At 45.3% G+C, this 24,186-nt stretch overlaps 1 protein-coding gene across 2 annotated transcripts; it reads left to right on the top strand.

Moving 5' to 3' along the window:
* The first annotated feature begins 11,454 nt into the window (after positions 1–11,454).
* Positions 11,455–14,843, top strand: LOC136496691 (isocitrate dehydrogenase [NAD] regulatory subunit 1, mitochondrial-like). Of its 2 annotated transcripts, none has more exons than XM_066492431.1 (4): positions 11,455–12,110; positions 12,864–13,091; positions 13,870–13,948; positions 14,202–14,843. In XM_066492431.1, exons 1-4 carry the CDS (start codon positions 11,583–11,585, stop codon positions 14,474–14,476), a joined length of 1,110 nt encoding a protein of 369 aa, XP_066348528.1. In that variant the 5' UTR covers positions 11,455–11,582; the 3' UTR covers positions 14,477–14,843. The 2 variants fall into 2 exon arrangements, with proteins under 2 accessions (XP_066348528.1, XP_066348527.1); XM_066492430.1 differs by having other exon boundaries at positions 12,852–13,091; positions 14,202–14,835.
* The last annotated feature ends 9,343 nt before the right edge of the window (positions 14,844–24,186 follow it).

Raw genomic sequence — 24,186 nt, 5'->3', positions numbered from 1 at the left:
CCCCCTAGCCCTCCTAGAAAGTTTTGCCATGGATGCACCTGGAGGAGCTGTCTAGAGGTTGAAGAAGGCCCGCCTAACATTTATCTTAGATCCGTCCCTGTTTGTATGTATTACACTGATCCTTTGTTGTCCCGATTAACTCTAGAAACAAAATTTTAGATGCATTTGCGCTAGAAGACACAAAAATCTAAAAATTTGGCTTCTAGTATATATGCATCTGAAATTTGTTATTTTCATATTATTTTTCTAAAAAAATATATTTGAATCTCAAATTTTGCTATAATGTTCATCTCTGTATCCAATATGGATGTGCATAGTTTCATTTTTTTTTAAACTCATAATTATGTTTTTTCTAAAATATTTTTTATGATTCCACTGAATAGAGGGTCTGCCCTGAATATTTCGCTTACTCCTCAACGAGCATCGTAGAAATGCAAACGCCTTGCAAGCTGCAATGTTATTCATTCTGGAGATTGCATCTCAGAGAGTCTCCCCCTCTTTTAGTTGTCACTCTCCCAAGCTAAGCAGGGGTCAAAGTTTCATTTGTTCTTGAAAATGCTTCTCATGTTACGGTTAATTGCATCTTTGCACACTTTCACCTGACAGCTGAGCATTGATTCATCATCAGTTGGTTACTAAATCATTATATTGAATTCATCACTTGGTCTGTTCTGATATCTCCTTGTTAGCTTGTATATATGCATGTCTAAACTAAATAAAAATCATATTGTTTTTTTTCCTTTGCTCACATCAGCTAGTAAATAATAATTATTCTCATTCCAGTTGTAAGGTTTTATATGCTTGAACATCGGCAGAGAAAACTGTCGAGGCATTATCGTGACCGGTTGGGCTTTCAATTCTTGCACGTTGATTATCACAGCGTGTTCCTATTCGATCCACTTGATGGCGTGTATATGGGTTGTAAAATAGGGCGTAAACAGTGACAAAACTATAGTAAATTGAAACACAGTCTGGATCTCAAGGTTCAACCAATCCACTTTGAAGACCCACGCTGCCGGTTTTTGCCAGATACCTCGAGCCAGGACAGCAACCGTCCCCAACTTCCACAACTGTGGCCTAATCCTGTCCCGACACCAGAAGAAAAAGATGCGGCACAAGTGCTTGCTGAAGTGGCACACGCTTAACAGTGGGAGATGAGCAGGGGTCTGCGAGCCTGAAGGAGACAGAAATTGATCCAAACAGCGAAGTTGGTGATGGCACTGAGAAATCTAAAGAACCGCAAGATGTTGTAGCTGAGATTAATCAAAGTCTGTACAATGAGGATAATGGTAAGATAATCACTGAACAACTAGTACCAAGTCTGACTGAGAAAAAGAAGGGTTGGAAACGTCAGGAACGCGAGGACCTAGGAGTGAAGGGGCATAACAAAAACAGTCTGACTTTAGGCTCTGGTGAGGTAAAGGGTGCAGGAGATGTACGCCGAAGGGAAGAGAACTCAGATGCTTACAGTGACTCAAAGAGTGGAGAGGAGGACAGTGATGATGAGGCTGTTATCATGGGGAAGAATGGCAAGAAGCTGAAGGAAGACCTGGATGGTAGGGCAGCGACCGGTCCTGGGGCTACCGGCGAACTGCTGGGCGCTATGGTGAGCGCCCAGCACAGGAACCATGAATCCGTGTGGTTGGAACTACCGTGGCCTCGGACATCCACGTCTAGTTCTAGAGTTCGTCCAGCTAGTCCGTAGAATAAATCCCTGTTTGATGTATCTCCCAGAAAATATGAATAAAAAAAGTTTTCTTTGCTTATGTCTTTGTGTACTGTCTCTTTGCTCTATGTTCTTGGTTTGTGCTAGAAGATAGGAGTGTTGGTGTTGTTCTGCTTGGTGTAGCAAAGGAGTTGTTTCTGGATAGGAGAGTGGTCCAGCTTACTCCAAACCTGACGGGTGCTCACCGCGAGCCCTGTCAGGAGAAATGAATTGCTTGAGTTGGAACTGTCGGGGGTTGGGGCGCTCCCGTACAGTTCAGTATCTTGTTCGCCTAGTGCGAACCCATAGCCCAAAGTTGGTGTTCCTATCAGAGACAAGACGGAGTGAAGATCAAGTTAAAAATCTTCGCTGCAGACTAGGATTGAGACATTGTTTAACAATTAAAGGAGAAGGAAAGGGAGGGGGTCTGGCTCTATTCTGGGATGAGAGTTTGATAGTTGATTTACAGTCCATCAGTGAACGTCACATAGACATTCTCATCAATGAAGTTGGTCAGTCTTTCAGATGGAGGGGCACTTTTGTTTATGGGAAACCAAAGGTACAGGACAGATATCGAATGTGGAATTTATTAAGACAGCTGAACACAAGTCTGAATTTTCCATGGATGATGGTGGGAGATTTCAATGAAGCGATGTGGTCCTTTGAGCATTTCTCAAATACAAAAAAGAAAGGAAAAGCAAATATTGGATTTTCGTACAGTTCTAACTTAATGTAATTTGCATGACATTGGATTTTCAGGACTACCATGGACTTATGACAATAAGCAAGAAGGTGTCAACAATGTGAGAGTGAGACTGGACCGGGTTGTGGCTTCGCCTGAATGGTCATATCATTTTTCAAGTGCTCTGCTACAACATCTTGTATCATCAAGATCAGACCATTGCCCCCTGTTGCTTCGATTCGAAGTAGAACAAAGACATGCAATAGTGAGAAAACCTATGAGATATGAAATTATGTGGGAACGTGTAGAATCTTTGCCGGAGGCTATCAGGCAAGCATGGACAAAGGGATACACAGCCACTAATTTGGGTGATGTGGCTAGAAAATTGAGCTCAGTAATGGATACTTTAAGACTATGGAGTAAGGAACATTTTGGGCCAGCGACAAGAGAACTGGAAGAGAGACGCAAAAAAATAGAACATCTAGAAACGCAAGACCACTCAGGTAACCAAAATTTAATTAAGCTTTTGTACAACCGTATGGATGAACTGCTGTACAGGGAAGAGATGATGTGGTTACAACGATCAAGAATTTCCTGGCTGCAAGATGGGGACAGAAACACAGTTTTTTTCCACCGTAAAGCAGTTTGGAGAGCAAAGAAGAATAAGATTAAGAGACTGATTGCAGAGGATAATAGGTATATTGAAAGCAAAGAGGAGATGGAGGCTATGGCCGCTTCTTTTTTTTCAAAACCTATACACCAGAGATGACACTGTTCAGCCAGAACCTTTACTGAACCTTGTTGGCAGCAAAATAACAGCAGAGATGAATTTTGCGCTTTGCAAACCGTTCACAGATGAAGAAATCTCAGATGCACTCTTCCAAATAGGTCCTTTAAAAGCTCCTGGACCGGACAGCTTTCCAACCCGATTCTTTCAAAGAAATTGGGAGTTGCTTAGAGATGAGGTGATTGGAGCAGTGCGCGAGTTATTCACTTCTGGAGTGATGCCAGAGGGAGCAAACACAACTGCTATTGTTATCATACCAAAGAAAGAGCAGGCTGAGAATCTGAAGGACTTCAAGCCGATTAGCTTATGCAATGTGATTTTATAAAATTGTCTCCAAATGTATGGTTAACCGCTTAAGGCCTGTGTTGCAGAAAGTCATTTCTCCAAATCAAAGCGCTTTCATTCCTGGGAGGTTAATTACAGACAACGCCTTGATTGCCTTTGAATGTGTGCATGCCATCCAGAAGGGTCAAAGTGAGAGAACTAATTTTTGTGCATATAAGCTCGATATGTCAAAAGCCTACGACCGGGCAGACTGGAATTTTATGCAAGGTATAATGGCTAGATTGGGCTTTCATGAACAATGGATTCGATGGGTAATGGCTTGCGCTACGTCAGTTCGTTATGCAGTGAAATTTAATGGTAACATGCTGAGATCTTTCACACCTTCTCGCGGCTTGCGACAAGGTGATCCTTTGTCACCATATCTATTTTTGCTTGTTGCTGAGGGACTATCATGCTTATTAAATAAAGCGACGCAGGACGATATGCTTCGCCAATTAAAAATATGCAGGAGGGCACCAGGGATCTCACATCTCTTGTTCGCTGATGACAGTCTACTATTTTTCCATGCAAACCTACAGCAAGCCAAGGTAATCATAGATGTGACACAAAAATATGAAAGGTCAACAAGTCAGAGGGTTAATGAAGCAAAGTGTTCTATGCTGTTTGGGCCTCAATGTCAACAAGAAGTACAGGAGCAAATCAAAATGGAATTAGCAGTGGAGCATTCTTCCTTTGAAGAGAAATATTTGGGTCTGCCGGTACCGGAAGGGCGAATGAAAGCGGGACGTTTCCAAACAACAAAAGAGAGATTTGTGAAGAGACTTAATGCTTGGTCAGAAAAGTATATGTCTGCAGGAGGAAAAGAGGTGCTAATTAAATCAGTGGCCCAGGCCATACCAATGTATATTATGGGGGTGTTTAAACTCACGGGAGGCTTCTGTGATGATTACATGAAGATGATTCAAGATTTCTGGTGGGGAGATGAACCAGATCACAGGAAAATACACTGGATAGCCTGGGAGAAAATGATGACACCTAAATGTATTGGGGGGGGGGGGGGGGGGGGGGGGGGGGGGGGGGGGGGTGATGAGAGATTTTACGCCTTTTCAACCAAGCTTTACTTGCTAGACAAGCATGGCGGTTAATCCAATATCCAGATAGCCTCTGTGCGAGACTGCTAAAAGCTCGCTACTTCCCAAATGGGGAATTCATTGCCACTGTTTTCCCTGCTGACTCATCGCCCTCATGGAAGGGCGTGGAGTTTGGCCTAGACCTCCTAAAGAAAGGGCTAATATGGCGTGTTGGGAGTGGAAACCAAATAAGAATATGGAGACATAACTGGATTCCTAGAATTCCAACAATGAAGGTGACAGAAAAGAAGGTAAATTGCAGACTTCGATGGGTATCAAAGCTAATGCGTCCTGATGGTCGAGAATGGGATGAAGCTTTGATCAAGATGATAGTAACTGGCTTAGTACTATCCATTCATTGAGCAATAGTTTAAATAGAGATTACATGACTCTTCATATGATTACATGACTCTTCACATAATGGGACTCTTCAATCTGGACTTATCATATTCTAGACCATACGTATTCTAATACCCTCCTGCAGTATCAACCGGGAGAAAAGCGAACGTTGAGACTGGAGCGGAAGTTGATGAAGATAGCAGTATGCAAACCCTTAGTAAATATATCGACATATTGAAGGGACGTCGGAACATGAAGAACACGTATAGCTCCAAGTGCCACATGCTCCCGCACAAAATAGAGATCGATCTCCACATGCTTGGTTCTTTGGTGATGAACTGGATTTGTTGACAAATACACGATATTGATGTTGTCACAATATACAAGAGTAGCACGTGTTAGAGGACGACGAAGTTTGCCCAAGAGTTGACGAATCCAGCATGCCTCAGCCACGGCATTAGCCACACCCCTGTATTTGGCTTCAGCACTAGAGCGTGAGACGGTGTGTTGGCGCTTAGAGGACCAAGATATAAGGTTATCACCAAGAAACACACAATATCCATAAGTGGAGCGACGGGTGTCGGGGCAGCCGGCCCAATCCGCATCCGAGTAAACAACTAACTCATGTGACCGACTGCGAGAAATAGCAAATCCATACTCTATAGTGCCTTTGATATAACACAAAATGCGTTTGATGAGAGAAAAGTGAGACTCCTGAGGGTCATGCATATATAAACAGACTTGTTGAACGGCATGAGCAATATCTGGCTATGTAAGAGTCAAGTATTGTAAGGCACCAACAAGACTGCGATAATAGAGAGTTGGATTGGCAACTAGTGGTCCATCTTGGGAGGACAGTTTGGAATGAACCTCAAGCGGGGTTTGACAAGGATTACATGAAGACATGTTTGCCTTAGCTAAAATTTGAGCAGCATATTTAGCTTGAGATAGAAAGAGACCTGTGGATGATCGTTGAGCATAAACTCCCAAGAAGTAATAAAGTTTACCAAGATCCAGTCATGGCAAATTCCTGTTGTAGAGAGCCAATAATATGTTGAAGAAGATGTTGAGAGGAAGCCGTCAATATGATATCATCCAAATACAACAATAGGTAGGCCACATCTGCCCCATTAGTGTAGATGAACAATGAGTTGTCACAATGAGAAGCCCGAAAACCATACGTATTCTAGTACAAGAGAGTGTTCCTTGACCATGATGCTGAAGAGATTTTGAGAATAAGAATACCGGAGATGAGAGGATATCTTGGCATGGCATTATGAGAAGAGCGCCATATTCACTGTCCGCGGCGCTTATCGGGTGGCATTGCAGGATTTTCTAGGTGAGCAGGACATTGGGTGCACAAGCACTTCTACGAATGGTAGCCGCCGGATATGGGCAAAATTGTGGTCAACGCCGGTTCCACAAAAAATAAAAATCTTTGCATGGAGATTGGCAAATGATGGCCTAGCTACTATGCAAAACAGGAAGCGAAGGAACCTGGAAACAGATGGGACACGTCGTTTATGTGGTCAAGAGGAGGAAGATGGCTTCCATGCAGTGATAGCTTGTACCAAACCAAGGGCACTCAGGGCGGAGTTCAGAAAGAGCTGGGACATGGTACCAGAACAGAATCTCCAAAATACAGGTCCAGAATGGTTTTTGATCCTACTAGATAATATCGAGATAGAGGAAAGAGCGCAGTTCCTGTTTTATTTACGGAGGGCTTGGCATCTACGAAATGATGCTGTTCATGGCAGTGGCACAGCTTCCATTGTGGGTTCAGCAAGGTTTATTGTAAGCTATTGGCAATGTTTATTAAACATTCATCATGGCAGAAAGGAAGATGCAAAAGGGAAAGCACCGGAACTCATCAAATGGAAACCCAAGGGAACTGTACAAAAGAAATTTTTCGGAGAGGGATGCGAGAAATGGTCGGCACCACCAGAGGGATGGGTAAAACTAAATATTGATGCTTCTTTCTCGGTGACAATAGGCCAACAGGGGAGAATTTTAGTGGAGCCATTATCAGAGACCATTCGGGTAGAGTATTTTTCTCATCATGCAGTGTAAATAAAAAGTGTGCCATAGTTGAAGAAGCAGAAGCTGAAGCCTGTTATGAAGGCATCAAGCAAGCAGCGGAATGGATAAAAAGGCCAACTATAATTGAGTCGGATTGCCTTTGTTTAGTGGAGGCTCTTAAAACACCTATGGAGGGCACGTCCAGGTATTCAAATATTGTGAAGGAGATTAAACATGCTAAGAGGATGCTTCCTGATGTAAGGTTTAGTAAAATTGGGAGAGAGTGCAATAGAGTAGCTCACGAATTAGCTCAATTAGCAAGACGTACTTTGCTTAGTGCGGTCTGGAGAGAAAACTTCCCTTCATGTATTAGTGAGCTTCTGAAACTAGAATGTAATTTCTCTGTTGATGAATGAATGCACTTTTTCTCTCGCAAAAAAAAATAGTATACTCGCCTTGTGGGTACATATATAAACTAATATGATATGCATTTCTCATATAATCATTATTTTTACCTTTTAGCTAATAAATTCAACTCCATTTGTTCTAAATTATAAGAAGTTCTGGCTTTTCTGGATACATTGTTTTATTATGTATTTAGACATAATGTATATTTAAATAAAAAACTATGTATTAAAAAAACCAAAATATCTTAATAATTTGGAAAAGACGAGGGAGTATAAAGCGTCGCCTCCAGGCATAAAGGTCCTAACTCCCAAGGCAGAAGGGTGTGCGAGCTGTATGTTCATCTTTCCACTCACGCTGAATCTCTCTATGCACCTTGTCAACTCGAGTTGAAATCATGTGAAGATAAAACGGTGAAAGTCTTCTGCCTACAGGGAGGAGTGAAACAACGGTGAAAGAATCGGGGGTGAAAGGGCTGAACCAATCATAGAACCAGTGAGATGTTGTAAAGGTGTTGTATGTATTGTACGCATCAAAATGGACAACGTAGTTTCTTTCATGATACGCTACACTGAAGAAGATTCGTTCCCAATTTTGTACCAAAAAGGAAGGCCAACTTCGCTACCTCCAAGGCTTCAACTGACGATGTCACGATTGAGACTTGTTGGTTGTTGCGATGGGCTCTCGTTTGTTGAAAGGCCAATTGAAATTGACCCGAATATATGAATTAGGAGAAGTTTTGAGAAGCTGGGTCAATTTGATGGCGACGGCCACCCATCTTGCCTAGAATCTGGCATCGCTGAACAGTTGTTATATTTTTGTGCGTATATATATAGGAGTTCGTGCACCATTTCGAATGCGGAACGCGAAGACGAATTTTCTCTGTCAGGATGAGGATATCTGAAATTCCCTTCCGTGTGGGCCCACTTGTCAGGGGCCCTTCATTATGCTTGGGAAATAAGCCGAATCAGGGTCAATTAGTGGCAAATGCCGAGGAACCCGACGGCTAAACCGTGAAACAATACCCATCTCCACCTTCCCTTTCTAGGATATTTAACTTTTTACCATTATAACGGATGTCACCTCTTTAGATAGCACTTTTAAAATTGTTCCTACATATTTACCATCGAGAGAGAGCATTTGATACATTCTTGTCATTTTTGCTGACGTGGCACGCCAACTCAACCTGACAGCATAGATCGGCCATGGGAAATGACATTTTTGCCCCTCATCTATTTCTTCTATCTCTATCCTTTCCTCGCTCGAGCTCTAGCCATGGCCGACGATGAGATCCATGGCGGCGGCTGACGGGACATAGGGGAAGTTGGGGGCAAGGCGGCCGGGGCGGCCACGGCTTGCACGGTCCACAGCCGCGCCCGACGCCGGCAACGAACATGGCGGCACCTGGAGCACACGCAGGAGCACGGCCTCCTCGGCTGAAAGCTTTAGTTTGGTTTTGGTGAATTGATGAAACCCTAAGTTCTAACCTAGTTTATCAAGTGATCATGAGATAGATAGCACACTCCAAGTGGTGAAGCAAATAAAGATCATAGCATGATGATGATGATGGCATGGTGATGATCAAGTGCTTCGACTTGGAAAGAAGAAAGAGAAAAATAAAAAGCTCAAGGCAAAGGTATATTTTGTAGGAGCTATTTTGTTTTGGTGATCTAGACACTTAGAGAGTGTGATCACATTTAGGTTTGATAGCCGTACTATTAAGAGGGGTAAAACTCGTATCGGAATGCGGTTATCAAAGTGCCACTAGATGCTCTAACTCATTGCATATGCATTTAGGATCTAGTGGAGTGTTAACATCCTTGAAAATGTTTGTGAAAATATGCTAACACATGTGCACAAGGTGATACACTTGGTGGTTGGCACATTTGATCAAGGGTGGTGAAGTTTGGGTACAAGGGTAAGAAACTCCACCGGTGGAGTGGTCGCCCATAGAGTGCGGACAGTCCGACGGTGCCACCGACGTCCTAGACAGAAAAGATGGAGGTCACTGTGAGTGACCGGACGCTGGACTCGGTTGGACCGGAGCGTCTGGTCAGTGGCAGCAGAGGACGTACGTTTTGGTCTCATGACCGGACGCTAAGTCACTCAGCGACCAGACGCTGGCAGGGTGCGTCCGGTCAGTGCTGACGTATGCTAACGTAGGGCATATAGAGGAGATATTGTGTGACCAGACGCTGGCTGTGTCCGGTCAAGCATGACCGGACGCGTCCGATCGGGAAAAATCGCGTTTGGAACCTTACTAGAAACGACCGGACGCTAAGGTCCAGCGTCCGGTCACTTTCTAACTGACGCGTCCGGTCAACAGACGACCGTTGAAATCTGACGAACAGTATTTGAAGCAGGGGACACGTGCGCGTGAATCACGTGACCGGACGCTGAGGGCCAGCGTCCGGTCGATCGGACCAGAGCGTCCGGTCACCCCGCGTTGTACCCAGTGAAGGGGTACAACGACTCTATTTCGTGGGGGCTTCTATTTAAGCCCCATAGCCGGCTCAAGCTCACTCTCTTGGCCATTTGCATTGACATAGCAACCTTGTGAGCTTAGCCAAAGCCCTCCCACTCATCTCCATTATTGATTCATCATCATAGTGAGATTGGGAGTGATCCAAGTGCATTGCTTGAGTGATTGGATCTAGAGGCACTTGGTGTTCGTGTTTCGCTGCGGATTTCGCTTGTTACTCTTGGTGGTTGCCGCCACCTAGACGGCTTGGAGCAGCGAGGATCGTTGAGCGGAGGGTGGTGATTATCTCCGGCTCCGGTCGTGGTGATTGTGAGGGGTTCTTGACCTTTCCCCAACGAAGCGCCAAAAGGTACTCTAGTGGATTGCTCGTGGCTTGTGTGATTCTCATCTTGTGTTGGTTGTGCGGCACCCTATTTAGAATTTGGCGTGTGAAGCCAATTACCACGTGAACCTCCAAGTGAGTGTACCGCCACATCGAGGACTAGCTTGCCGACAAGCAAGTGAACCTCGGTAAAAATCATTGTGTTCATCATTGATTCCGAGGTGATTGGTCTTTATTGTTATTCATCTTTGTGATTGATTGGTTCTTTTATCTACACGGCGGTATAACCTTCTTGATCACTCTCTTTACTTTACCGCAAACTAGTTGACAAGCTCTTTAGTGTAGCTAGTTGTGAGAGCTTATATGTTTAGTTGGTGTGGCTCTTTAGTTAGCCTTTGAGAGCACACTAACATAGGGTAGTGTCATAGCTATTGTGTGAATAGACACTATCTAAACTAGAATTGTGGTAGGTGGCTTGCATTTGAGTAGGCTAGCGCAACACTTGCTTCGCCTCATAATTGTCTAACCATTTTGTTAAGTGTTGTTGTAGAAATTTTATTAGGCTATTCACCCCCCCTCTAGCCATTAGAACCTTTCATCGGCGGCGGCGACGAACATGGCGGCCCCGTGCCTCCTCGTGCTCGTGCTCCTTTGCTTCCTCGCTGGTGGAGGACGCGCATCCCCGGCCACAGACGAGCTGCGCCGCGTCTCTTCGTGCGCGGTCGCTGCCGGTACCGGCAAGCCAGCTCCCCCCGCCGACGGCGAACATGGTGGCACCTCGCTGGACCTAGGAGCTCGCGCGGCTAGAAGGGGAGGAGCCGGACCTCGCACGCGCCGCTGGGGATGGGGGAGCAGCGACCGGGAAGGGATGAGCTAGACCTCGCGCGGTCGACCATGGGGGAGGCACGCCGAGGATAGGGACGCACGCGTGGTAGAGCCCACGCTCGCGGCAGAGCCCACGCGCGGCAGATCTCGTGCCTACGTTCGCCATCGGAGCAGCGCTGCTAGCTGGGGTGATGCGCAGACCTCGTGCTCGTCGAGCTACTGCTCGCGTCTGGAAGGGAGGAGGAGACGGAACTGAGAGACGCGTAGGTCGGGATGCATCTTTACTAAGCGATGAGAATGAAACGGATAAAGAAGAAATAGCTATGTGTCCTGCCATGTATGCAAAAATAATTTAAAATTATAAATTCTTCTCTCTTCTTAGTAAATAGGTAAGAGCAAATTTAAAAATGCTATCTGAACACGTGACCCTCAGTTATAACGGTAAAAGGTTAAATATCCCTCCCTTTCTCCTCTCTCCCGGATTCCCGGCGACTTCGTTCCCTCTTTTCCTTCCCTCCCGGCCGCCCGCCTCCGCCTCCGTGATCGCAATTCGCACCTGCCTGCCCGCGCGGCCCCGACGACCCCCTCTTCCTCCCCACCCATGGCGCGGCGATCCGCCCCTCTCCTGCGCCGCCTCGTCTCCGCGTCCTCCCCGCCCGCGCCGCAGCCCCACCCAGGCCTCGCGCGGCGCACGGTGACCTACATGCCCCGGCCCGGGGATGGCGCCCCGCGCGCCGTCACGCTCATCCCGGGCGACGGCATCGGGCCCCTCGTCACGGGCGCCGTGCGGCAGGTCATGGAGGCGATGCACGCGCCCGTCTACTTCGAGACCTACGACGTCCACGGCGACATGCCCACGGTCCCGCCCGCCGTCATCGACTCCATCCGCCGCAACAAGGTCTGCATCAAGGGCGGCCTCGCCACGCCCGTCGGCGGCGGGGTCTCCTCCCTCAACATGCAGCTGCGCAAGGAGCTCGACCTCTACGCATCGCTCGTCCACTGCTCCAACCTCCCAAGCCTGCCCACCAGGCACCAGGGTGTCGACATCGTCGTCATCAGGGAGAACACCGAGGGAGAGTACTCGGGGCTCGAGCACGAGGTCGTGCCCGGGGTCGTTGAGAGCCTCAAGGTACGACGGAGTCTCGGTTGGGGTTGGGGGATCGGTTATGTGCGTTTCATGTTTATGATATGATTTTCCCAATATATATTATAAAATTCGTGGGGCCACCTATTACTTCCGCGTATTAAAGTTGGTCGATAGATTTTGCAGGTCATGGTTTCACGTAAATGACCAAACAGTTTTTTATCAATAATTTGCCACCATTTGAGTACTCCCATGATCTATTTGCAGTGGTAGTAATGTTAGCTTATTAGCTCAATCAGCACGAACTTGGTTTCATCTGAATTTGTGATCACCAAAATTTCTTTAGGAAAGAAGATTACTTTTTATCAATACCTTGTATCATTGTAATGATCACTTTATGTTTCGAAAGGTTGCAGATGCAGCTATAGGACATGTCGTCAGCTTAGCATCATGTTCGAATGTTTGGACAGTAGGGAATTGGGTTATATTCACTGTGTTCATTTATTGATGCACACACACATATATATAAATATATTGCCAACGTGTGAATAAAATGTGCGGGTACTGTCTTTACTCAATGATCCACATTTTTCATGTCTTGTCTTATATTTCTTTCTTTGGGTTAAGCCATTTAAGCAATTTTCTCCTATGCTTTGTGAGTTCCCTTGAGACTTTGCCCAAGAAACTGTTGTTGAAATAGAATCCACTCATTTAGTGTTTGTGATCCGTTTCAGTTCTTATCTGAACTTTTCTTCCATTATTACTCTTACTGAATGGATTTCCTAGGTGATCACAAAGTTTTGCTCTGAGAGGATTGCCAAATATGCGTTCGAGTATGCTTACCTTAACAACCGAAAGAAAGTCACTGCAGTGCATAAAGCAAACATTATGAAGCTTGCCGATGGTTTGTTCTTGGAGTCTTGCCGCGAGGTTGCTTCAAAGTATCCTGGTATTCAGTACAATGAAATGATTGTTGACAACTGCTCTATGCAACTTGTTTCAAAGCCAGAACAATTTGATGTCATGGTATGCATCTAAATTTCTGAGCATTTTTCTGTATATATGCCATTTAATTTGGAACATCACATTTTTGTTCAAGCAAACCTTGGATTACCTTTTTCTGTTCTGCACCGAGTTCATTTTCATCTACATTGTGCAATTTTAAACTATCAAATGTTTATTTGTATATTGTTGAGTACTTGAGTTGCAAAGTAGTGGTTTCAATGCCAAAATTATAAAACTATTGAATAGTTATTATTATAGGTTTGTTTGATCTTGCTAGAAGAACAGTTCCTGAACTTTACCAATTCAAGCATATGTAAATTTTGTGTAAACAGTAATTGCTCCTTTTTCTTTATTGACAAATTTGAGATCCTTTTCTTTTGGGGTAAAACTAGAAAAGCTTGTGGCTTGTGGGGAGTTTGGAACTTCAGAATGTGAGAAATTATGGGGAATGCTCTGCTTGAGTACCGAGCTTGCCATGTAATAAAGATAACGTTTCTCTGAGACATATCAAACCAAGATATATTGGGCTAATCAAAATCCCATTGTTCTTAAGGAATAGAAATTGATATTATTGAGAATTTATAAGATTTGTGACTAGTTTGCAGTATTTAAGTGAGGGAAGCACATCATTGGCAAGCTAAGCTAAATGCAATGTAAAAAGCATGTGCTTACTAAACGTCTTTTCTATTTGTTATCTCATTTCTTTTCTGTTTTCCTAATTTTCTCAATTGCTTCCTTGCAAGTATACCATGGATTAGGATTACCTGCAGGTTTCAAACTTTTTTTTTTCTTTTTGTAGGTTACGCCTAATCTTTATGGCAATTTGGTGGCTAACACGGCTGCAGGTATTGTTGGAGGGACAGGCATCATGCCTGGAGGTAGGGGTTGCAGCTCATTCTTTATTATTTGTGGTTCTCTCCTCTGGCAAATGGTTCTGGTACCGTTCCATTTTTGTAATTTGCTGCAGAAATAATATTTTGGGCATGACTTATCTCCCTCTGTGCCTACATTGTTACATATTTGTAAAAACTTTGTGGTATATGGAGCATCTCTTGGCGCTTTTAATTAATTTTGAGTTGCAATAAGTTTGATGCTCAGCGTACTAATCCTCGGTACTGCATTATGTTCTAGGCAATGTGGGTCAGGACTATGCTGTCTTTGAGCAAGGTGCTTCTGCAGGAAATGTTGGAAACGAGAACATCGTGGAGCAGAAGAAAGCAAACCCTGTCGCGCTGCTTCTGTCATCCGCTATGATGTTGAGGCATTTGCAGTTCCCATCATTTGCTGACCGGCTGGAGACAGCGGTGAAGCGCGTCGTTGCAGAAGGCACCTACAGAACAAAGGATTTGGGCGGTAGCAGCACCACCCAGGAAGTTACCGATGCTGTGATTGCCAGTCTGGATTAGATTCCTAGTGCACGCCTGAAAAAAAAGTTAATTCTTTGGGGTGACTAGTTGGCTAGTCTTGACTTCTGAGTGTTATTTATCTTCTTACATAGATTTAGAATGCTTCACATTTTCGAGGGATTACAAGGTATCCCTTGTTTCAGATTTTGTTTAGAAATAATTATTGAGGAACCCACGATGATTGTGTTCATGTGATACTTTGCACTTATCATCAAGGAGGAAGACCTTGAGTTGCAAAAGCCAAAGGGAATGGGTGGCAGTAAAAAAAATAACATGAATTGAGAGTTGACTCTCAGATTGGAGCTTTGGCCCATGGTTGCCACTACATTGAATGTCTCTTTGGATTATTCCCTGAGACTCACTGTTACGGACGTTGTGGTTTTACTTGGGAAGGTAATGTGCATGTTTGTTGGCTGTGCGTCTGGTGATCAATGGACCCAGCCATGAAAAGCTTTAATTTGTATATATTCACATCAAATTTTCGTTAATGGTGTCTTCCTCTACTTCAATCTTACTCTGCCATTGCATGATAAATTTTTATATGGCAGGGAGTACTTTTCTGTGAAGATAGTGACATGTACGATATCGATCAAGAGTTGAGGTGGACAACGAGACCAGCCACCATCTTAGTGCCTCTTAGAATTATTATCTGTTAAATACACCTTATATTATTTAATGTACTCCTTCCATTTCAAATTATGTCATTCCAATTATCTTGGAGCGTCTCAAGTTTGACTGGAATTATAGAGAGAATTATAAAGATTTATGATATCAAATAGATAATTATAAAAATATATAATTAATGAAGAATCTAGTGATACTTATTTGGTGTCATAAATATTATTTTATTATATAGTCAAATTTGAGATGCTTTGACTCTCCAAGTTGAAATGACTTATAATTTAGAACGGAGGGAGTATATTATATCATATTAAAACAAACAAAATGCTATTTTCTATTCCGTCCGTTCTAAATTATAAGTCGCTTTAACTTTTTTGGTACACTCATTTTGTTATGCATCTAAATATAATATATGTCTAGATATATAGCAAAGTGGATGTGCCAAGCTAACTTATAATTTGGAATGGAGGGAGTCGAAAAATATTAAAAATATTTATTTCATATACTTAACTTACCCGTCTCCTTATACTAAACTTAAGAGTATGGTTGGCTGGTGTCTAAACTTACTGCACCTAACCTTAGCTTTGAACCGGCGGCGGATCTAGGAAAAATTTTAGAGGGGCTGAACAAAAGTGCGACAGCAACGTCCTTCCGACTGCTGCTCGATCTTAAATCTCAATCCCACCTACACGATAGAACTTTGCCTAAAAATTCAGAGGTGCTCGAGCATGGCACGATTGGTTGAGGCAATGCATCCAAAGGAGCTAGACTATTCAGTTTATTCACGTCACAAATATTTAAATAAGAGAAACAATATTTTACTTTGTGGCATTGAGGCTAGTAGGAGCATCGAGGTTCCAAGCATCGCCCCTCAAAGCATCGACGATTCTTCTTCTCTCTTTTCACGGGGAGCATCATTTTTTTCCAACACCGCGGGCACCGACATATTCCTAAATAAAAAGAAAAATAATTCGGAAACATATATCATATACTCTTACAAAGCTAAACTCCACTAGATGATTTTTCTCTTTATACAAGGTGTCCACATCATTCCCCACTAAATGATCCCACTATATATTCTATCTCTTCATACAAGGTGTCCACATCATTCCCCACTAAGTCCATATCATTCCTTATTAATTACAAAAAATATCCACATCATCGTTATCATGTGCAATACTTTTAATCTTTAATTTTTCTCTTTATGCAAAGTGTCCACATCATTCCTCACTAAGTGAACCACTAGATGTTCTATCTCTTCATACAAGGTGTCCACATCATTCCCTATTAAGTTCATGTCACCCCTATCATGTGCAATACTTTTAATCTTTAATCTATTAACATAAAAGTCATCTACATACGCTATTTATTTCATCACATATTCATATAAATCCCACTAGATGATTTCTCTCTTCATGCAAGGTGTCCACATCATTCCCCACTAAGTGATCCCACCAGATGTTCTATCTCTTCCTGCAAGGTGTCCACATCATTCCCCACTAAGTCCATACCATCCCTTATTAATTAAAAAAAATATCCACGTCATCGCTATCATGTGCAATACTTTTAATCTTTAATTTTTCTCTTCATGCAAGGTGTCCACATCATTTCCACTAAGTGAACCCACTAGATGTTCTATCTCTTTATGCAAGGTGTCCACATCATTCCCTACTAAGTTCATGTCACCCCTATCACGTGCAATACTTTTAATCTTTAATCTATTAACATAAAAGTCATCTACATACGCTATTTATTTCATCGCATATTCATCTATAATAATAAAATCAAATAAACTATTAGTTTTTCTTCTATTAGCTTACCAATTTTTTAGCAGATCTGATACAATAAAATAGCATGCAAGTCAAATTATATATATACAGAATGGCCCTGTTCGTTTGGAGGAATTTGAAGAAATTTGGAGGAATTTGTGAGAGCGTGAACAGTGATTTTCAGCAGTGAACAGTGATTTCGGCTGGTTTTTGCACCAGCCGAACGGCGCCAATATAGAATACCATATAGTATGCTATGTATATAATAGATTTATTTTTAAGAAAATCCCACCACAACGCGTGAGATATGTTTCAAGTATAAAAGAATGAGAAAGTCAGAACTTAACTTCCATCTACATATATGTGACACTAATGGTACAATGCTTATAAATAAGTAGAGTGCATCATTATACAAGATAGCGTTCAAGCACCCAAATAGGGGTGGGCATTTGGTCCTAGGTTCGGTTCCTCGCTTATTAATGAAATTCGGTTCCTAGTAAATAAGAATCGACCGGTTCAAAGAAAAACTGAGCATTTTGATTTTTTGTTATTTCAATTCGTTTCCGGTTCTAACCGAATAAACTGATTTTTTTAGCAGATGTTAAAACAACACCAAAATATATAGGTTTTAAAGCAAATTTAGACAACACTATCTCTATTTTAGACAATAATAATAGATAAGATAACAATAGCAATATAGCAACACAAATACATAGCAACTCAATATGAGACTTCACAAATAAATCGAACATAGTCTTACAAAATACAAGTAAGTGAATTCGGATAATCGATTATCTGAGAATAGGAACCGAAATTTCCTCAGTTATTTTGTTTTCTCGCAGTCTGGAACCAAATACGGAATTGGCTTTTTCGATTTCGGTTATTTTGGTTTGGTTTTCGGTTCTTGGTTAAAAATGCCCGGACCTACCCAAACGATCTGTTTTGTTTTAGATGCCTGAGCCTATACGCGCCGCTAGTCCCAAACGCACTTCACTAGAAAAATGTTTTTTTTTGCAATTTCATGAGAAAATTTTCCAGTTTCATGACCAAATGTTTCATGTTGAGGAGAAATTTATTCCGGCATTACGAGAGAATTTGTTCCAATGTCACAATAAAAACGTTCCAACATCACGCGGAAAAACTACAGATTGAGACAAAAATGTTTATTTGAAATAAAAGTATTATAAAAGAAAACAGACCACAATTTAAAAAGTCCAATAACCAAATTTACCCTTGGCTAGTTATAGAAAAGGGAAAATTATTACTAGTGGATATTAAAACAAATATAATTACTAGTTACAAGTTATGATAATGTAGGTGTCGGGTTCATAAACCCGGGGTCCCCAATGGGCCTGCTTCTCAGCGAAAACTCGGTCCAGCAGACGGCGTAGCGACAACGCGCGACTCCTGGGTCGGCCCAGTTACCCAATGACCGGCCAGGAGAAAGATCCGGTCTCCGACCAGAAAGCTTGGCCAAGGAGGAGATATAGTCCGACTCCGACCTCCTTTTCCGACCGGGAATACAACGGACCTCCGCTCGTGATTCTTCCCCGACCGACACGGTCGGAGCCGACCGAGAACGACCGACCGGGGACGCCCGCTCGATAAAGACCCAAGGATCAGGCGGAGCAGATAAAGTAAAGCGCTCAAGTCAACCGCAATACCAAGGATCGTACTCTACCATACCCTACACACCTGCAGAGCAGTGCCACCAGGCCATGCCAGACAGATACTATGCAACCTTCTAGGCGTGTCAGAACCCAAACAATATTATGGGCGTCGACATTTGCATTACAGTATTGTAGGTGCCGACATTTACCATACCAGGCGAACACGGTAAAACCTGTCAGACGCGTCTGGGCATGAACAGTATTGTGGGCGTCGATAATCGTCTCGTACCCGATGGCATGAGCAACAAGACTAGGTAGCACACGTACTCTCACTCTCTCTAACTTGTAAGGCCATCCCCTTCACCTATAAAAGGGGATGCGCTCTCTCCCAATAGGGACGGTCATTCAGACTCTCTCAGGCTAGCTCTAGACAATCTGAGCATTCGAACAGCTCTATAGCTCTAGAACTCTAAGGCTACACAGAGCATACGCTCCAATATTTAGCGCACGTTAGAGCTCTCGTCACTCTTGGCCCTTCAGTTTTAGAGTCCGATCGGACCTTTAACACCTCCCTTCTTATTCCCACTCGTTTGTAACCACATAGCAAACTTCGAGCACCTAGGCTCAGGAATAAAGTCATCGACCGACCGAAACTAGACGTAGGGCACGTTGCCTAAATCAGTATAAATCCTGTGTCATTGAGTGCTAGGCCACATCCGATCACAACGCACAGCAAAACTACAAATATTTACTTGTTGGTCACTTTTCGCACCGACAGTTGGCGCCGTCCGTGGGGAGGACGCCGTGCGTTCACGCTTTTAGTTATCGGATGGCCCATCTTTCCACCATCTTCGACATGGCGGGCTCAAGCGATACGATTCGCTTCGGCTCGCTGGAGTTTCCCATGCTTCCACCTGTTGGGATGTAGGTTCCTCCCATCTTCAAGCCGCTCTAGACCTTCCTCTTCGGAAGCCTGGACTTTGTCGCTGACCAGCTCGGCGTACTCTGCCTTCACAAGGAGGCACCTGTCCCGGTGCCCACTAGAGGAGGAGCGCCCTCCGCTGTCCTCGGGCCACTCATCGACCTCAATGTCGAGACACCTGCGCTTCGCTTTGAGCCTATGCTAGCCTCGAACCCCACTATGAGTAATATACATATTGTTCTTTACTCGTTGTTTAATACCTTCCGTAGGCTCTCCGAAGGGACCTTGTTGTCCCCACCACGACCGCCGTGCGACCGGTTCTTCTACGGTTTCACGTCCCCTATGTACGCATATGCGTCGGGACTCCGAAGGATGCTGACACTGCCCCCTCTCATATCTGAATTCATGGTGATGGCGGGCTACGCTCCCGCTTCCTTTCATGACCACATGGATGACGAGGTCGATAGCGATGGCTCCAGCATCGGTGACGTTGCGGCACCTAGCCACCCTCTGTCCCAAGAGTGCGCTATGGCGGATGCTCTGGGACAACCACCGGTGGTAGCAGAGTCTTTATAGACTCACACCCCTCTGAACCCTCATGTGGAGGCCCTCGCATATGTGCAGGAGCACGTCGAGGAGTTATGACAAAGGTGGTAGAGCTAGCCGCCACCTACGCTGGCACGCTCGGCACAACACGCTATGCCATATGAGCATAACCCAGCAAGTGGAGCCTAGGGTCATGCCTATCAGGTCTAGCGCAACATCCTGGATGGAAGGAACGACCCCCCTTAGTTTGCTCGAGCTGGCTAGAACATCGCTGCTACGACGATGCTTCTGTGCGGCCTCCCTAAGCCGGCCGACCCTCAGGAGCAAGCAATCCACTAGAACCTCCGGGCGCTAGTGGAGACCGCCGCCATCAACAGGCAGAGAGCTCCACGTCGCGACATCGGTTCGTGGCCTCTTTCCCCACCGGGGGACAGGGGCCGCACCAGTCGAATCGCTCCGTCCACTCACCACTACAGTGCTAGAGGTGGGGTAGGAGGCCGTGGCTGCACCACAGCCCAACCCAACACCTACTCCACACCGACCACCGGTGTGTGAACGCCTCGGGCCAAACCATGACGCTCATAGCGTCATCAACAATCAACGCCATGCCTGGCACAATGATGACGCCTACCGGATGGTGGCAAGAGCAGGCAATATAGGCCCCCGCCTAACCATTGAGGAGTGTGGGGACATGCACCCTAGGCATGGTCGCTGACCAGATGATCGAAGTCCCAGCCTAGATGGCCTAGGACTACAGGCCTTTGTTCGTTGCATCTAGAAAGTGTCGTTCCTACAGCGCTTTCGACCACCCACCAATATAGCTAGATACACCAGGGAGACCAACCCCGGTATATGGCTTAAAGACTTCTGGCTCGCCTACCAAGCCGGAGGAGTAGATGATGACCACTTCATCGTCCAGTACCTCTCCATCTGCATAGGGAAACATGTTCGAGCATGGCTCGAAATCCTTTCGCCCAACAGCATCCGCGACTAGGTGGATCTCAAGAGAGTCTTCGTTGGGAATTTTTAGGAGACATATGTCCATCCTGGGAATTCCTGGGACCTCAAGAGCTGCCAGTAGGAGCCCAATGAGTCCCTACAGGATTACATTGTAGGTTCTCAAAATAGTGCAACTTCATTCCTAATGTTGTTGACGTGGACGTCATCAATGCATTCCTCTCTGGGACAACCTATGAGTCCTTGATCCGCAAGCTCGGCTGTCTAAAGCGCTGGACCACCCACGATCTGCTCGACATCGCCATAAACCATGCCTCCGGTGAGGAGGCGGTTAGGGCAGTCTTCAGCGGCGGTCGGGATAGGGGTAAGGCTAAGTGCGAGGACCAAGGTGAAGACCCCTCCACACAAAGAGGCAAGAAGAACAAGAAGGATCAACACTGACCGGTCAACCTGGCTTTGGTCGCTATAGCCGATCGTGTGGGCAAGCAGCCCCAGCAGGGCCAGCCTAACCATTTCGACAAGCTCATGGAGAGTCCATGCACCAACCACGCCTACCCCGTCAAGCACCTCTACAAGGACTACAAGCTCCTCAAGCACTTTTTGCAATAGGCCGACATGCCAAAGAAAGAAAAGGGTGAGGAGACAGTGGCTAAGAAAGGAGGCGTGGCGGACGAGGATGATGATGGCTTCCCTGACCCTAAGGAATGCCTTATGATCTTTGGGGGATCTGACGCCATCCACTCTAAGCGCTAGCAAAAGGTACGCTATAGAGAGGCATATGCCACCAAGATGGCTGTCCCCTCTTTCTTTAGTGGGTTGAACTCCCTGATCACTTTTGATTAGAGAGACCATCATTCCCATGTCGCCCGACCGGGTCGCTACTCGCTCATCGTCGATCCCATCATCCGCAAGAAGTGACTCACCAAGGTGCTAATGGACGGAGGCGGTGGCCTCAACATTCTCTACGTTGACACCCTTGACACCATGCACATCCCCTAGTTGGAGCTCCGCCTAGTGAGCTCTCCTTTCCACGACGTGATCCCAGAGGCTCAGGCATACCCGCTCGGGCAGATCGACCTACCCGTCATGTTTGGCGACCGAGCCAACTACTGCTCGAAGGTCCTCACCTTCGAGGTGGTGGACTTACCATGCCATCTTGGGGTGACCATTCTATGCCAAGTTCATGGTGATCTCCAACTACACCTACCTCATGTTGAAGATGTCGAGATCGAACAGTGTCATCACCGTGGGTAGCACCTTTTCGCACGCCTACACATGTGACTGCAAGCATTACGAGCTCACCACTGCCATCATCAACTCCACCGAGCTCCTAGAGCTCAGGAATTCATCGACTCTAGCAGTCCTAGACTGCAATGAGCTGACCTCCATGAGTGCCTTCCACTCGATCGAGGAAACCAAGGCATTGGGGATCAACCCCGCCGACCCGACCAAGACGGTGTGGATCAGGACCAAGCTCCTAGCAAATAGGAAAGCGAGCTCGCTGACTTTCTACGTGCCAACCGTAATGTCTTCGCATGGAAACCTTCTGACATGCCGAGCATACTAAGGGAGGTCACTGAGCATGCATTATGTCTTATCCCGGGCTCAAAGCTCACCAAGCAATGCCTGCGTTGCTTTGACGATGAGAGGCATAGGGCCATAGGCGAGGAGATCACCAAACTCCTGGTAGCCAAATTCATCAAAGAGGTATACCACTCCGACTGGCTAGCCAATCATGTTCTTATGAAAAATAAGACCGGGAAATAGAGAATATGTGTTGATTATACTAGCCTCAACAAAGCATGTCCAAAGGACCATTTTCCTTTGCCACGCATAGACCAGATAATTAACTCCACCTCAGGATGCAAAATCCTCTCCTTTCTGGATGACTACTCTGGCTACCACCAGATCATGACTTCGTTCATCACCCCGTATGGTTCATACTGCTACATAAACATGCCTTTTGGTTTGAAGAACGCTGGCGCCACCTATCAACGGTGTATGCAGCGATGCTTCACTGACCAAATCGACCCGCTCGACCAGCCTGACCAAGTCAAGTCCAGCTCCTGACCTCAGATGTCACCCATGAGTACAAGACGATGTACTTTGATGGGTCGATCATGGCTCCTGGCTCAAGGGTTGGAGTCGTTCTGATCTCCCCAGATGGGAGCAGGCTCCGCTACATGATCCATCTCCATTTTTTAGCCTCAAACAACACCGCAGAATACGAGGCCCTTATCAACAGACTATGCATCACTGTCGAGCTCGATGTCACGCAGTTGTATGTCTGTAGCGACTCAGAGTTGGTCATCGACCAAGTCATGAAGGAGTCCTCTAGCAAGAGCCCTCTCATGGTAGTATATTGCCAGGAGGTGCACAAGCTCGAGGACAAATTCTGAGGGATCGAACTGCATCATGTACCCCAAAAGGACAACGATGCCACCAATTTTCTCATAAAATTGGCTACCAGGCGGGTGCCATCTCCAGATGGGGTCTTCATCAATGATCTCCATGAGCCATCTACCCATGTTCTAGAGGCTCCGACCTAGACGCACTCTAGCGCTAATCTAGCACGTGGGGGCTCTAACCTCCCAACGTGCCTCGACCCCGATCAAGTGCTCGAGATCTCCGACCTTGGTGCCTCTATGGTAGCATCACCTGCCAACATCGCTATGGTGGTGCTTGATCTGGTCGACTAGAGAGCACCACTGCTCACCTACCTCCTCAAGGAGGTTCTCCCACCAGAAAGGACTAAAGCACGATGAATCGCTCAACGTGCCAAGACGTTCGTCGCCATTGGTCATGAACTTTATAAACAAAGCTCGTCGGGAGTACTCATGAGGTGCATCTCGACCAACCAAGGGAAATAGCTTCTCCTCGAAATCCATGCTGGAATCTATGGACACCATGCGGCCCCATGATCGCTGGTCGGAAAAGCCTTCCGCCAAGGTTTTTACTGGCCCACTACACTACAAGATGTAGAGAAGGTCATCTATAGGTGTGAGGGATGCCAGTTCTACGCTCGGCAAACTCATTTGCTAGCACAAGAGCTTCAAACCATCCTCATCACCTGGCTAATGCGGCCTGGGGCCTCGACATGGTCGGACCCCTAAAAAAGGCCCTGAGCGGCTTCACTCACCTGCTCATAGTGGTGGACAAATTCACCAAGTGGATAGAGGCGAAGCCCATGACCAATATCTACTTGGAGGCGGTCAAGTTCTTCCTCGACATCGTCTATCGGTTTGGTGTTCCAAGCTATATCATCACCGACCATAGAACAAACTT

The sequence above is a fragment of the Miscanthus floridulus genome, chromosome 12, assembly GCF_019320115.1.
Source record: "Miscanthus floridulus cultivar M001 chromosome 12, ASM1932011v1, whole genome shotgun sequence".
Classification (NCBI taxonomy): domain Eukaryota; kingdom Viridiplantae; phylum Streptophyta; class Magnoliopsida; order Poales; family Poaceae; genus Miscanthus; species Miscanthus floridulus.
This window is presented reverse-complemented; position numbering and strand designations above follow the sequence as displayed.